Source organism: Zonotrichia leucophrys, chromosome 7 (genome assembly GCF_028769735.1).
Source record: "Zonotrichia leucophrys gambelii isolate GWCS_2022_RI chromosome 7, RI_Zleu_2.0, whole genome shotgun sequence".
Lineage (NCBI taxonomy): Eukaryota > Metazoa > Chordata > Aves > Passeriformes > Passerellidae > Zonotrichia > Zonotrichia leucophrys.
This window is the reverse complement of record NC_088177.1, coordinates 26,665,199-26,682,207: the sequence shown is the minus strand read 5'-3', so window position 1 is coordinate 26,682,207 and position 17,009 is coordinate 26,665,199. Positions and strand designations below refer to the sequence as shown.

Here is a 17,009-nt window from a genome sequence, read left to right as displayed (position 1 = left end):
TTCCCTCAAAAGCAGGAAAGTTAAAATAACAAAACCCTGCAAAATTACACACCAGATTTTTGGTTTTCTCAACACTGCTAACAGAGTTCCCAGGCCCAAGAGCGTATCTGCTTTTCAAGACTGTTTTTTTCTGTTTAATGGAAACTTTCTGATTCCTAAAACAAATTCTTGTTTCTTCCCTTTCTACCAATAATCACCTATATGTTCATAAATATAAGAAAATAACCTCATTACTACAGACTTGCTTTTAGGGAAGGCAGGGAGAGGGAATTTTTTCCAGCCATGAATTAAAGAGGATCCTTAAAAAGAACAGAAGTTCATTGTGCAAGTAAGAGCTTGGAAACTCAAGTCTCCCAGGATCAGTCCTCCTTCACTTGTGGCTCAAAAGCTGCAGAAAACTGAAAGCATAATTCCTGATGTTTCACTATACTTGCAGGTCTAAAATGTTTGCCCTCTGAATATGCCAGCACTGCAAATAACTGGGTAAGCAGCTAATCACTCTTGGGGTTTTATGATCATTTATATACAACCAAAGCACCTCACTGCAGTACACATTGGTACACACAGCAGTACAAATTGGTCTGTTTGTAAATGGTTTCATCTACCTGCCAGCAGAGAGATGAAAAAGAATATTGATAGCATAACTGGGCAGTTATGTAAATTGGACAACTAAAATGATTCCAAATAATCTCTAAGTCTTTCCTATCCCCACAATAAAATTCATTAATCCTCTCTTTTTTTACACAACCTTTGGCAGCCATGCACATTTTTTTGCAGCTGCCACTAGAAAAGTAGTCAAAGGGAAGAAAATAGATTTTGAAACTTGGCACTCATTCTGTGTAATTGGTTTTTTTCTGATTACAAACGGTGGAACCAGAACACTAACAAATTTTGATGCTACTGTTTTAAAGGTATTTGTTATGTATAGATATGATATTTGTTTCTAACATACTGGCTGTAATTTTATAATTATTTCTGGCTTATCATGTTTTTGTTAGCATAAAAAATAATACTTTTCTCCATAGCAATAATTAGGAATTTACAACCTCACAGATATCCTGTCAACACAAACTGGATGTAAGCAAGTTTTAAAGCGAGTGGTAATAAGCTTTCTAAGAAAAAACATTTTAAAAGCTATCATACACATAAAAAGCTATCAAAGTTTCGTATGAAGAAATAGTTTTATCCAAGAACTAGACTGCATAGTTAAGCAATTCAAACCTTAGTTATAAACTAACTTTAATTAAAGGTAATCTGACTTACTTCAACTAAGCAAAAATTTGAGCCTGATAACATGTTTGTATCCATTTTCTAAAATACCCATCTCTTCTCCACAGTGGCTGATCAAACTTGCCAGTGAAAAACATTTTGAGTAGGCAACTTGTAATACAGCTATGGTTTATTTCTGTCTGAGGCTGACTGCTGAAGTGTGAAAGAAACTCATTAAAAACTTCTCACTGTGATTCTGCATTATAAGGAAAAAAAGAAAGAAAATCCTTAATGAAGGGTACACTTAGCCTGAAGACACATTCATATTCTGCTTTTCATTTTACACTATTTCAGTAAGCAATTAAAAGACAGCAATTAGTCACAGAAACACTATTCATACTGGTCATACTGGGAGATTATACACTTCAGCACTGATTTTATGTTAATATTATGAGAGTAATGAGGGAGATCAAGATAATACAGCTAAATAAATAGAAGAATCTTTTACCTTAATCTTAAGACAAGATTCACCGCACATGGAACTTCACTGTATTCCTCACTAACAGCAGGCTGAGACTATTAGAGAAAAAAGCAAAAAGTCTTATAAAGGATGCCAAAGGGGGAAAAAAAACCCCACAAACTTCCCATGCTAACAGTTTGAAGTTAGCACAGAATATTTAACACGTTCTCTAACTTTAAACACTTGCAGTACACAGCCTGTAATATAGCTGATACCAGTAAAATTCCCATATTTCAATTGCAGAGAAACAAGTAATAAATAAGGCCTGCATTAAAGCACAGTGTAGGAGCTTATAACCCACCTTGCACCAAAGCAACAATTACCTACTGAATAATATGCACACAGTAAGAATTCCCAACTGCTACTCACATTATTTTTGTGTAACAGTTTTGGTTGTTAAGGAAGTCTTACATCTACCCATATGCAAGGAACTAGCAGCACATCAAAGCAGATATCAAGCTCAGAGGATGTCTTCAGCAGAGAAAAATCAGTAACACTGATATCTTTCACCTTATCACTCCTCCCTCACACTGTGATATCCTCCCAGCTCTCAACTAAAATCTCAATGAAGTCTCAAGCAAAAGTGTATCCCACACACAGAATGCACCAGGCTCCTCTACCCTACTATGGTTTCATACCCACCTTGGCATATTTTTACCAGTCACAGAACAGCCTGTTCAGAAGTTACAAAGGGTTCAGAAGCCTTCCCAAAACAAAGACTTGCATCACAAATTTCATTTGACTTTTTAAAAACAGTTTTCCATATCAAAGGCACTTTAAAAAAATTACACAAGATCTGTATTTTATTATCTGTGTATTTTCAGCAAACATTTTTGATTTTTTGGAAAATTCTTTTTCACAATCACTAAAATGAGAGCAGGGTTTTTTCTGCTTCAGTTAAATTGCTTCCATTCACATAAGCTACTATTTTTTCTGCATCTTCAACAGAGACGTTATGCCAATATATAGGAATGTGGATCCCAAAGACCCCAGAGGCACACACCAAAAGTGAAAAGATGCACTAGCCTTAGTTCCAAGTCATCTTCTAGAGCATTTCAGAAAACAAAAATCAACAGAACACTTCAAGCAGAGGGGTTTTTTCTCTTCCATAAACTAGGCAACTTTTAAAAATTATGCGTTACCAGGTCACAAGCAGTAGAACTCTCAACATTTAAGACAGTAAGACTGTGTGGTGAAAGTCCTATTTTTGTACTCTGCTTACATAAAGTATCTGAGATGCTGAAGAGCTGTGTAAATTAGGTCTGCAATGGAGACACAGGGGTCATCACAGGAGCTAACAGGACTAAATGTGACAGGAAGCTGCTAATCTTTTAGAAGATTTCTCTGACACCAGTGAAAACCAGAGAATCTAAAATTGCAGGTGAACTGGCAAGGGTCACCCACCCAAGGAACAGACATTTTTAAAAATAATTTAAAAATAATAATAAAAAGTCTGTAAGCCATAATTCTATTGAACAATTGATTATAGCAGCGATGCTTCCCACACTTAGCACAGGGCCATGAAATTCTATATGGTATTTTGTTCTTCTGAGTTAATATGCACTCTAATATGCTTGAGTGCTGAACTATTTTATTGTGTATGGAAGGAAATATTTTAATTATAAGCTACATGTCATGATATAGATACTAAGAAGAAAAAATTATTTGGAGATGCTCTAGCTACTCCAACGCAGCCTTCATTACCCATACAGACAGCAATTAGTGTGCTCTAGTTACAAAGATTCATTAAAAAAAGCCAAATTACCTATCTTCATGAGTTCTCATGGGCATAAACATAACATGACTTTTAAATTCCTATCCATCTTATCCACTGTGTGCTGAAGTCCATTGTTACAGGCACAATGGCATAACAGCTCTATCCTCACAAACACTTGCCATACAAGGCTGCAGAACAATACTCCCACCTCAATTCACATTTTTAACAGCAGACATGAAAAAGAAATCTCTTTACTCAAATGCTTGGAAGAAAAATAAATTGATCAAGACATTTTTACCTCTGCGTTCTCCTCCTCCTTCAGTCTTCGTGACTGGAAAACAAATACAGTGAGATGTCAGCTATGCAGCTTTATGCAACAAAGATCTAGAAATACTAACAATTAACATAAAGACAATGTCTTTTAGAGTATAAAGGTCTTGGTACAAACACAAAATACCTTTTCCTGAGAAATAGCAGCTTTGCCTTCCTCACTCTTCTCATCCATTTCATCATCACTCCATTCCCAGTCCCCATCTTCTGTTTTATGGAGGTGGCCACTGGAACCTGGCACTCGCCTGACCTACCAAAATATTGTTTACTATTACACAGACATCCTTCGTATTGGTATTCTGGTTAAGCAGAAATTATTTGCAAGTTTTATTCTGTCTGCTCTCATTAATTTGCTGCAGAAGCCACTAACATATTCCAATAATATCTGACCTCCTTAAGCCTCCTTTTGATGCCTTGCATTATATGAGCAGTGATCAACTTGGTTTTACATTCTGTTGGTTGGCGGCAGTGATGGAAAACACAAAACAGGGAAAAAAACCTAAATATAAAAATCTGACTAGAAAAACTACAGTGTTTTTCAGCATAATGAAACTTAAAAGAAAGACTAAGCTGGTATTAACCCTGCTCTAAACACCTATGGTTTGCTGCAAGCCATAATGTGCAGAGAGATGCAGCATGGGACAAATTCCAGCTGTTTCTAAATCCCATCAGGTATCATAAGAGCAAGATGCATGACATGAAAACAGCTTAGACCACTTCAAGTCTGAGACCATGAGCCTCCAAGGAAACTGTGATTCAGGCATTAATACAATTCTTCCAAAGCAGATTTTCATAGAGAGCTGGGCATTTATGCTATTCCCGTATTGTGTTTAGGCCAAGCACAATTTGGTATTCCTCCCTTACATTTCTTCCCTGTACAACTGAATTACAGTGCCCTACTCAGTTTCTCCATATTTTGTTCTCATTTGTAACTGAGAAGAAGGGAAACCTATGGAGGACACTGAGGGAATACCCTACTCCATCTCTTGATGGACAAATTCTGCCCAATTTTCCCTGTTTCCCATACCAAGTTCCTACTGGATCAATTTTAGCCTAGTTACCTCCAAGCTTGGTAGAAGCAGCTCATTTGTATTTGGGAGGGAGAAGCAGGCAGACACCAAAGCAAGCAGTAGCACAGCAATTCTTTCCCCAGCTGCAATCAGCGGGCTCTTACTGTCTGCAGCACCAGGGATCAGCACAGACACAAGATAATCTAGCAGGCAATGTGCCTGCTGCTTGTGGATGTAATTTATTACCCTGCAAGGAGACTGAGGTAGGCTTTTGTTCAACAGCACAGACATCTTCCAAATGGCTCTACACAAACCTAGCAGAGGACATCATCCACAACTAAAACCATGCTTTTCCAGCACAGAAGGATATATTGGTTTACAGGCACATTCAAACACTGTATCGTGCACTAATCAGTATCTTCTGCTGCTTCCATTTTCAGCTGTTTTGAAGACTTATTCTAAACAGAATTATTTTAATGGGGCTTGCATCATTTGCAGAGAGCAGCAGATTTCAAATTTTTAAATAGACTGCCTTTTAATAAAAAACAAACAAATGGCCCAAGTACAAAGCAAAATATCATGTTAAATTATTTTCTTGAGAGGTTTCTGAAATTTAGTGGTACTCTGTTTCAATCACACTGATTCCCACCAACATACATGTTCACAGGAAAGAAATTATAATTTCAGCTAGAGCAAAGTACCCAACCTTTTCAGCTTTCAGAAATGTGAAATTGCTGTCTAGAACATTTTTTAAATTGGTGTGTGTGCTTAACACTTGCAACACTTGGTGAACTAATTTGCACAATTTTTAGACTAACAAGCCTGGCTTTGATCACTCAGTTCTAGTTAAAGCCACAAAGAATCAGTCACATATGGAGGGCATGTACCCATCCTAGGTGAAGGAAAGAGCACGAGTGGTACACCATGTCTGCAAATAAATTGTCTTTGCTCATCATAAACATCTCACTCTAGTATCAGATATTGGATGGAAATATACATAATTTATATAACATATTAAATTTCTGTTCTGGCTATCATTTGAGATACTAGTAGCAGACTGATACCACAGGCAGCATGCATGCATTTCACTCCAATAATAACAGCATTAAAGCAATTGAGAATATTCTACATATTTCTCCTGATACCCTGCTACAGGTCTTCCATTTTGCAGAGAGAAATAAAGCAGCAAAAAAAGGAAACTATTTATATACAAGGGCACAAAGCAAATCCAGGACAGAACATGGAACCTAAACAAACTTCTTGTGCATCTACAACAATAAGTAAGTTGGCTACATTGCATGCAGTAGCCATACAAATGTAATTTCCCCATCAGCTTCAGTCAAAATACACAACATCGATAATTCCTTATGCTAGACTTGTATATCTCAGGAAGTATTTCAGAGGGAAAGGAAAACAAATTAAAACATGCTCAAACCTAATTTGTATTTTACTGATTAAAAATCTAAATGATCCTTCCAAATAGGAACTAAATTGAACCATAACTTTTGCTAATATAGAAAACAAAGGAAGTTCAGTTTTACGAGACAAATTAGCACATATTAGAAAACATTTTTCACATAAGTGGGAAGACACAGAATAAAAAATTACTTTGAAGGACTGGCAGTTAAACTACAGCCAATACAAAAGCAGTTCAGAACATTGTAATGTACAACCAAAAGCTGTTACTAGGAGGAAAAGCTTACTAAGTGACTGCCAACATTACCACAGCTGTGGAAGAAAGACATTATGAACATCAGTTAAAGCACAGAATGTTGGACAAATCAGTAAGTGAAAAAAACACGACCACCACAGAATATTAAGCATTATATTAGTAGTAGTATTGTTGCATATGTTGCTCTTGGTTAAAGCTTATTGCAGAATTCAACACAGTCACAAAGATTCAAGTATAAATTAAACTGCTGACAGAACTCTTTGTCCCCATCCTTTTAAAGTAGGATACAGATAATTTAACATTCCCTGCCAATTACACCATGCCCTAGCTTTCCAGGAGAATGTGTGTTAACAGATGAACAGGGCAACTGTAAATCCCACCCAGTGAAGGTCAGGCCTAATCAGCCTGACAGAGAGAGAACTTCATCAGCAGAACGCAGAAGCTGCCACATTTCCCAAGGCTTGATAAAAAGAAGGCAACAATGTAGAGAAGCAAAACATAAATTGTTTTCTTCAAGGCACGATGTGCTCACTATATGTAAATGTTAGAGACTGGGGAAAGAAGAATCTATTATTCATTACCTATTCTTTAGCTGCTGCAATCTCTTTGCAAGTTTATTTTTGCAAAGTGACAGCAAAGGGAATGAGCACTTTTTGAACACTAAGAATTTTCTACATCCTTATTCACAACTGCTCAAAACAGAAAAGAACTGGGCCCACTTACAGATGATTTTATTTCTGTGTCCATAAGTTAATAAAGAAAGAAATAAAAAGCATACACTGTGGGACACCAGTGCATACACATAAAGCATTACTGCATTTCATACATGGTAGAACACATGATCTTAGACTATATTACAAATCCAGTCTGTCAGTAAGAGCAATATTATGCATCTACTTTATTTTTCCTCCTTCTGCAGGAAGATGACTGAACTACTAACATTGACTTGCTCACTATCTGAAATATTTAAGGTATTCCTATTGAAGCTCTGGCAACTGAATATTTGCGATGGGGTCCTGGAGAGATTTAAACCAGCATTTTTAAACTTTGTTCCACAGAAAGACTATGGTGACCTGAGAGCATGGGAAGTAGGATGCATTTGTGTAAGTAAAACTGACGGCATTAATAAGCATTAGTATTGAGTATCATGGAAGGTGCCTTGCCACCCTCCATATAGAGGTAACAGAGAGCCCAAATTTAATTTGTTCCTGAATTCCTGGAGAGTAGCAAATGTGTAGATTCCACACATTTAAAGCACATCTGCAAAAGTCTTTGTGGAACCCTGACACTGCTTCCTATTAATTTCTAACTAGAGAACAGTCAGTGCTGTTATCCAGTTTTTGCATTTGTGTACCTCTACAGAGGGCAAGCTATACTTTTTTAATTTTTAAACACATATCCTTCCAGAAATACTGCAGCTGGAGATAAAATTGTCTTTTATTTTACCACAGCTACCTATTCAAGTACAGTAGTGGAGATATACCAAATCCCACATACCCCAGAGAACAGTAATGACAAGGTGATTATTTAAAAACTTCACCTTTTTCATTTTCTGCCGTCTGTCCTCATGAAAGCCTAAATTTGATTTTCAGGCAGAACAAAAGAAAGACCAGTCAACTGATGCTGTATACCTTCATGTCACACTGGTTCTTACAGGAGACTGGACTCCCACTGCTACACAGATCCCAGAAGATCTTATAGAAAAAATATACTCTTCAAAGTATGAGTATTTACCTGGTAATTGATAAGGAGAGGGTTTTTGCATAGCCATTGCTCCCCTCCTTTTTTTTCCTTAAATCTCAAGTTTCAAGAGCTTCACTTCTCATACAAAGTTCTCTTCATGAGAAGTATTTATAAAACCAGTTCCATCCTAGTTATTTTATGGAAAGAATAGTGATGAGGAATAGGACATCACTAAATAGTTTTGGGTTTAGCACCACACTTGGCTTGGTGTATTTTTCTCTCAAAAGAAATCCCTAGACCAGTTCCTTCCATACACAGCTTAAGCTTATAGAACAAACAGATTTTATAACTTTTACCTTTCACTGTCTTGCAAACCTTTCCTGAATGCTTCCAGGGACAAAATATCAAATATTCATCTCCACCCCTACACATGTATTTTTTATTTCAATGCAACAAAGAAAATCAGCCTATCATTGTGCATTCAATTATGCTGCAAGTGTTTTGCCTAAAACAGTTTACAGCTTTAATCACAGCTTAGCTCCTGAAGTTAATGGCAAGAAGTCACTTTCTACAATATATATTAAAGTCAAAGAACACTGTTGTTTTTGCAAAAGAACACCTACAGTGTAATCACATTTTTGGAAAAAAAAAAAAAGAAAAACAAAAAAAAACCCAAAGAAACAAAACCCAAACCACAAAAACCCTGAGGTCCAAGGTGGCACATGAATTCCCACATGTTCACATCATCCTTTGTTGAAGAGTTGAAGCAGTACCTCAGGAGAAAGCTAGTCCCCATCCAACCCAGTCTCACAGATCATATGAACATCCTAACCCCTTCACTGCTGGCCATTCCTAAACTCCTCTGGATTCATTCTATTGTGAAGTCTTGTTTTTATTCTGATGGAAACCACAAAACTTCTGCAAGCCTGAATGTGTTTTATGCAATTCAAACCCTTTTTTTCTCACAACAATTTATGCAGGCTATCGTTATTAATGGGATGTACCACTACCTTTGTAAAAAACCACTCTGGCAATCTGCTTTGTAGAACTCAAAAAGTGCTAAGATATCACAGTAATTTGGTGTTAATGTCTTCTCCTCTTAAACCAGTCTGAATGCTGCAAATATCATCATGGAAAAAAACCTTAGTCTTATGTTTTTCTCATACTTGGAAAAAAAGTTGGAATTTACAGTGTTTCATACACATACACAGAAACTATTGGAATACTCCCTCCCAGAGAAATCAATTACACTGGCAGCTTAAAGTCAAGAAATACAAGGATCACTATATTTTTCTTCGTGAAAGAATACTGAATACAGGAGACTGATAATTCTGCATCAAACAGGATTTCTTCAGCTATCTACTGGATCTGGAAGAGCACCCTCTTAAAGGGATAACACAGCAGAAGTCAACAAAAAACAGATCTCTGCTTAAAAAAAAAGGACCACTTTAAATATTCATGGAACTGGTTTGTTTTTATAAGCCAAACAGTATCATGGTTACATGATGACAAGTGTGACACCCAAGGGCATGGCCATCAGTTGAGAAGACTGCCATGAAATCCTACCTAGGCTCCCAATTTAGAAATGGAATGCAGTGCAGCTGTCAGTGAGAGGAAAACAAAGCCATTACTAGCTGAAGAGAGACAGGATGAGGGAGCACATTCCTGCACCTCTAGAGGAAATGATGAGAAAAGTACCAGTGAATCAGTGTACAAGTCCTCCCCCCCTCCCCCGCTCTGGGGGATTCTTTGTCTAACACCCTCCTCTTTACCACTCTTCACCAATTCTTCTATTGCTGGGATAATGCTGCTTAGAGACAGCAAAATGTAGTGGCTCAAAGTAAGACACTATTTTGTTACCAAAACATCTTGTAAACAAGTGCAGGTATTCCCTGAACTCCTAATTCTGCTTTCCTCAAACATGAGGTTTTACCTAAATACTGCAACGTACTTATTATCTCTGCTTTCAGCCTGAATCCAAAATTGGAATCCGATTTTGCTTTGAGAAACTGCAGTTTTGCTGAAATTCCAGTCACATGGGAAATGTGAAATTTAGCAACTCGGTATGATTTTTGCTTTTCAGACATTATTTCTCCATTTATTAGTTCCACTACATGAAGTTCATTACTGAATGTTATTAGCTACAAATAACTCTTTCACTCACATGTTAACAATAGTCCTTTCAGGCATGAACGTGTACCTGTGCTCAGGAGGATGTTTTCAATTAATTGTGCAGAGGAGATACATGGTTCCACAAAAGCTTCACTCTGCCTCGAACACAAGGAATCCCAAATGGCTGACAGGCATGACCCGATGGCTAATTCACACATGCAGAGTGAAGCTCTTTTCTATCCTCTTTCTTTTCCCTGCCTGCTTCCCGCCACCCTTCCCATCTAATTAAGGTGCCAAGGCCAAGGGTACCTGGCAAGAATCAAAGAACGCAAATCAAAGATACAGCAAATTGGTGAAGTAGCTCAGTACTCTGAAAGATGATGAAGACAGATCCAGATCTTCAGAGTTTTCCTTCCTGGCTGCTCAGACGAATGCACATCATGATGGTGAATCGCTGCTAGAAGACATTCCACTAGAGGGATCACTAGAGCCACCTTGATAATCATCATTTTCCAATTCCACCATGCTTTTCTACCATCCAAGCAGTTTACTTTCTTAAAATAAACAGAGGTGAAAAGAAAGAAAAATATAGCCTTATGTAGAGTTTTCATTACTCAGTAGTAAAAAACTCATTATAAGGTGGGTTTCACTGTCAGCATTAGAGACACAGTAAAGAATATTTAGGAAAACAGTATATTACTGTAGAATTCAAATAAGAAATTACTATGACTTTCAATTACTTTCAAACTCAGGGTCTTGAAAGTACCATTTCAAGGTGAAATTGCAATTTTTACCTTTTACTATTTTCTCCAAGGTTTCCAATTGCTTATGTACATAGAGAAATTACTGTAATACACATTCTGCATCCCACACAGATTTTAAAGAGACCTGAATTTATTTAAGGTCTCTCTCAAATATTAAGGTGATCAAATTTAAACTGGAGTGTAGTTCTTCAAAAAAAGTCATAAATTAACATGAAAATCATTAACACAGTTTTGCAATTTTTATAAAATCCAATTTTCTAAAACCCCCAGTGTTCCTGATTTAGTCGGATATCAAGGAGCAGCATGCCTTCTACCAACCTCCAGCGTTTAAAATGGCAGAGCTGGAGCGAGACTCAGCCTGTGAGTGCAGCCTGAGCTCAGGATGGGCAGGATGGATCCTGCCGGCTGCACGGCTCTGGATGCGGCTGCCCCCTGCTGCCAGTAAATCCCACACTGCTCCCTTTCTCTTCCCATACTGACTTTACCTTTAGCTGCAGCTGCACTGCTTGAATAACCTTCTCGAGGAGCTGTTTCTCAGAGCTAAACAGAATTACTGTTCCAGACCTCCTTTCTGCTCTGCTGGCCTTCATATACTTGTTCTGGTTAAAACCTTGAAGTTTTCAGCTCCAGACATAATTTTAACTCCTTCAGACAAGAGCACTTGTCATCAAAATTAAGTCCCCTATACTATTACTGGGTAACACCATCTCAAGGATGTCCTTGTCACCTATACTTCCCTTGCAGCTCACCCCAGGAGCTTCCAAGAATATCACTGGCATCAAGCACAAGTGCAGGGGGGAAAGGAGTGTCAAAACAAATGACACACAATTATTTTTGCTACTATACTTGTAAAAGCTTTACAGGGTCTAACCAGGAAAACATATTTACACTTTCTTCAGATTCTTGAGCCTGGACTCTTTTTCTTTTTAATTTCCCCCCTCTTTTTTTTTTTTTAACTGAGGGCTAAATATTTAATTTCTCCATATAAAAGCAAAAATTCTCACATACCTACTCCATCAGTCTTTAAGCAAATGGTAACAGGTGGGAATGCTGCTTCTGAGCCACTTGGCTTTTAGAGAATCCTCTTTGTACCTGCATGATGTTCCTGACAAACTTCCCAAAAATATACAAAATCACAAGTATTACACACTTCCACATCCTGCCAAAACTCCTTGTTACCTCTATGAACAAAGACAGGCAGAAAGGCTGTCTCTTCCAGAAAGGAAATCCCATGACAGTAAGGTGACCCCAGCTAGCCAGCTGATGCTGCCTGCATTGACACAATATTGATTTGGCCTATAAACTGGGAAAATTATTAAATAAAAACTAAATCCATTGAAACAGTTTCACTTAGGGAGCCATTCCAAATCCAAGAGAAGCAATCTGGTATTGGATATCATGCAAGTGAAATGTTTGAGGTTTAATTTCTCACAGGGTAAACAGGTAAAACCAGCACCTTGCTGCACATTTTCAGTGACAGGAAACCAAATCCTTACAAAACAGGGTAATAAAATAGGATTACCTTCTGCTTATTTACAAGGCTTAATCCCTGATCAAAGACTACCACCAGCATCATACACACCCAGACTTCCTTTATCCTGTCTTGATTCTTTAATCATGACTCCTTCAACAGCACTTATAAGAAAATCCTCCTCCAGTTCTGCAAGTTTCAACAGCTTCGGTAAATGCCAAATATTTAGAGCTATTGCTCTAAGCAGAGAAGCTCTCAATACACACCAACCCCCTGTCAGTCCATGTCCAAGACGTTTTTGAACAAGTCAACAGGTCATGAACACAACACTAGCTGAGGAGCAGATCAATGCAGTCACACAAGAGACAGGGACTCACTGCAAAAATGAATTCTGAAGTGGAACCGAGGTGGCCCATGGACTGGAACACCTTCCAGTAGGGAACAGAACTACTTTTCAACAACTACGATGAATCATGTACAAGCTTTTAAACTCTGCCATAATAAGTAATCCAAGTTATTTCAGATATGCATATGGCTATTTGAAGTACAAAGACACTCAACTATGCCATGGTTTGTTTCAAAGCTCACTTCCTTAGGTAACAATTAGATCCATTTGAAAAGGCACAAAATCCATCCTCATAAGCAACCACACAGATAGTAAAAGCACCCTATGAAATAAAAGATGGACACACTCACATAGTGCATGAAGTTCCTTGCATCTAATGGCACAAGCACAGCATGGCAACACTAAGCTGTCTTCTTCCTTTACGTGAAATGTTAAAACAAAGCTGGTGCAACTACATGTGTCTGCCCCTTCCAATTCTACCACCCACTAATGCAGGTACTGCCTTCTCATTATTGGAATTGCTGTCAAATTTACATTTGGACACCTGGAAGAAGTGCTTTTATTACATTTCCCTTCCAACAACTTTTGAAAATAAAAAAATTACCAGATATGGTGTGAGTGGCAATTTCTCCTTTTTTTCTTTAAGTGATATTCAATCATATAAATACAGTTCCACTATTTTTTTTTTTTAATTTGTAGCAGTGTTCTGGAAAACCTGAACAAATAATCCTCTGCAATGGAAGGCCCTCCCTCACACAAAGCCTTGCCAAACACATTTATAGTTCAGCTACTGCCTTCCAGAAAAAGTGTTTCAGTATAACCCATGTCCCTTCCTTTTATATGTCAATATTATTTAAATAAGACTCTTATACTGTAAAGAAAAGTTAATATACCATTATATTAATCTGATTTCAGGTTCATGTTGCTCTCTGAAGTCCAGCTGTACTAACATACATCACTGGTGAGATGTATCTATCAGATTAAATCCATTCCCGAAGCAAGGAAGGGCTGCACATGTACGTCTTGCTGAGGTGCAATCATAGCTGTCCAAGAAATCTGGGATATAATATTTTTCTCATTAAATGCAGGGGATTGATGATATCTTATGTAATGAAATATGACCATTACCTTAAAATAGCTGTACTGAGGAGCAAGAATTACAACCCATCCATAAGAGCATTTCTAGTGAAGTATAATCAAAACTGGTATCACTCACACTAATCATCTCTTCATGCTGTCACAGGTTTTTCCCACTAAAACAAAACTCTCAGCTGTAAAAAAACTTTCTATTACAAGCAACTATTACAAGTTTTCTGTTACAAGTTTCTATTACAAGCACAATGCAATACCATCATTCCAAAAGTAGAATTCAAGCCCAATTATTGCTCAGATTGTTTTTTATTAGCAGCACTTCAGACAGCAATAAAATGAAATGCAGATACATGCTTTTCCCTGTTCACTTTGGAGAAGTGGCAGTCATGCAGGAGATTTTAAAAATAAAAAAAATAGGATTATAAAACCATAAAATTGACCCAGGGCCTTTAGGCATACAGAGTACTTAGAGTTATAATTAATTTTTTAGTGTGACAAGATGTGAAAACTGGCTGTGGAACTCTAAAAGCTGTTACAAATTTCAAATTGCTCTCTTCCAATACAGCAATCCTAATCACAAATGAAACAATTTAGTGTTCAGTTCAAAACTAAAACTAGTTCAGCACATGCTAACAAATAGTATATGCAAACTCCTATATGGTGGGCTGTTTCATGGCAGCAGTGCACACAGCCCTCATCCAGGCAGGGCAGGGCAGGCTGCTCTGCCATCACACCATCGAACCAGGCAGAGGCACGGGGTGCCAGGGCTCCTACATTTATATTGATGGCAAAAGTGTGGCTTCAGAGCATGTCCCTGCTTACCCAACCCTTTTCTCCAGCCCTTCTTGACAGCAGCACAGGTGAGCAGGCCCATGAGTGAAACCCAGAACTGCCAGTAAGAAGTTGCAGGGTGTAACACTCATTGCTGAGGATCAGTACCAATATGTACCTAACCAGGTCCTGCACAGGAAGAGGCAGGACATGCTCCTCCTGGGTAAGTGGGTGAGCATTATCCTTAATTATTGGCTAGGGCAAGGAAGAAGGACCTAATTTAAAATTCAGCAGAATTAAAAGCAAATGAAACAATGGAACAGGAGAAACATGCATAAACACATAGCTTACAATTCTAATGTTACACAGTATTTTAAACACACAGTGAAGATGTTGCTCAATTATTAAATTGGGGTTTAAAGCAGGACACATCTTTGTAGCACCAAATGTTTTCCTTACACATATAAGACCTGTATATTTGCTTTCAGGATTTCACAAACAGACCCAAATTCATATTTAGAAAAAAACAGATGCCAAGTATAAGCTATAAAGGCAGAAGCAAAATGTGGGAACACTATGTCAACAGAGAGGAATTTAAAATTCAAACTAAACTGAGACTGGAGTTCTGGGCAACAAGGCAAAGCAATTATACATGTGGTAAATGGAAGAAAAATTAGATTACCACAGGGCAGATCTGACATCTGTACTAGCAGTGGTGCTACAGATCATTAGTCATAGGCATTTCACAGCAAGTGCCACAGAAGATAATTTAAGCAGTGATGACACCAGCTCCATCCCATCTATTGCTCTAGTAATATTAGTTTTCCAATTACAGGGGTTACTTCTTCCAAGAGAAACCTCTTAGACATTTTACATGTAAATGTTTAAGCAACCAAACTCAACTTACACAAGCTTTTTAAACAAAACCCCAGAGTTTTATTATTAAAGTACATTTATATTTTATGGTGTCTTAAAACAGCAGCTACATGCACAGTTCTAACAAGTGAATTAAACTTTAAATCCCCAATGAATTTTAATATTGTGTACTTTTAAAATACAAATAATGTAGCATTTTCAGTAGGTAAAACACAAATATTTTTCCCATTTATGATGTAATTAAAGACATATCAATTTGTATCCACCACTGTATGGCTCTGCTTTCATAAGATTCACACCTCTTTCAAATTAGGAATAATTGTCAAAGAAGCAATTCAGAAAATTATTTCTGGTGGTGTGGGGCAGGCTATCCTGCATTCCCCCTCACAATTCCAAGTGCTATGTTATCTAATAAAATATGAAGTACTGCGTGCGTGCATGCATGCGCTGAGGCAGTCTCTGAAGCTGGCCCGGCATCCAGCGGGGAGGATGCACAGCCCTGCCAGGAGCCCGCCCGTGTCCGCGTCCCCCCTGCGCTCCCGGGGGGCAAACCCAGAAGCAGAGGACGGGTTTTCTCCGCCTGGATCTTGGTTTGTGTGGGCATTGCTGCCACCGCACGGCCAAACCCTGAACACTCCTCCTCCCCCCTCGCAGGCTCGAACCAGCTCAGCACGACGGCCCTGCCACAAACCCTCTCCTACTCAAGCCTCCCAGAGCCCACCACCGAGTTCCCAAAATTACTTCCATATGAAGAAGATTCGAAGGAACTTGAAGCACTCAGACCTTGCTGACAGTCTCTCAAATGTGAGCCACCAGCTGTGAGAACATGTCGGTGTTGTAGAACTACACCAGACCAATAGTCCCAAAGAACAGAAAATCGTGCAGGTGCTGCTCAGGGTAGCTGCAGCCCAACTGACACACCAACAAAGGCTCAAACAGCTCCTTTTCTAAAACAGCCTCCTCCAAACACCCCCCCAGCAAAGCCTGCCTTTAGAAGGCTGGACTCAGCACACTGCTGTGTCTGTCACCTGCAGGGGCTCAGCAGTCTGAGCTGGCACCTCATACTCATGCTGAAGAGACATGGGGAGTTAAGTCACAACACAAAGGGAAAAGGGAGTTCAATAATTTTTCACACACAACAAACAGGAGTCTACATTCATTCCTGTTTCTTAGCTCTTATGAACAGCAGTTTGTTCCATATTGAAAGATTTTACAATACTTACCTGTTGGGAATAATTTTTTTTTTATTCTGCTGCACATGACTTGGTAAGCTCATTTATACAAGTGCCAAAGGCACCACAGAAATGCAAGCATAGCTGTGGGTTTAACTCTGTCACCTGTGGAATAATGCTCCACTGGTCTGAAAAACTCAGCAGCACTCTTGCAGAGTTTTGACCTGACTTTTTAGGAATAACATTTGAAATAGTCCAAAGAAT

The 17,009-nt window shown here is 38.3% G+C and overlaps 1 protein-coding gene across 5 annotated transcripts in view; it reads right to left on the bottom strand.

Annotated features, from left to right (window-relative positions):
* The window catches only part of STK39 (serine/threonine kinase 39), an 80,665-nt gene that overhangs the window by 29,849 nt on the left and 33,807 nt on the right, over positions 1–17,009 (bottom strand). For all 5 annotated transcript variants that reach the window (XM_064717891.1, XM_064717894.1, XM_064717893.1 and 2 more), the window contains 3 exons: positions 3,904–4,026; positions 3,745–3,777; positions 1,718–1,785 (listed from right to left, as the gene is read on the bottom strand). In XM_064717891.1, coding sequence (XP_064573961.1) covers positions 1,718–1,785; positions 3,745–3,777; positions 3,904–4,026 — 224 coding nt within the window. The remainder of the gene's footprint in view (positions 1–1,717; positions 1,786–3,744; positions 3,778–3,903; positions 4,027–17,009) is intronic.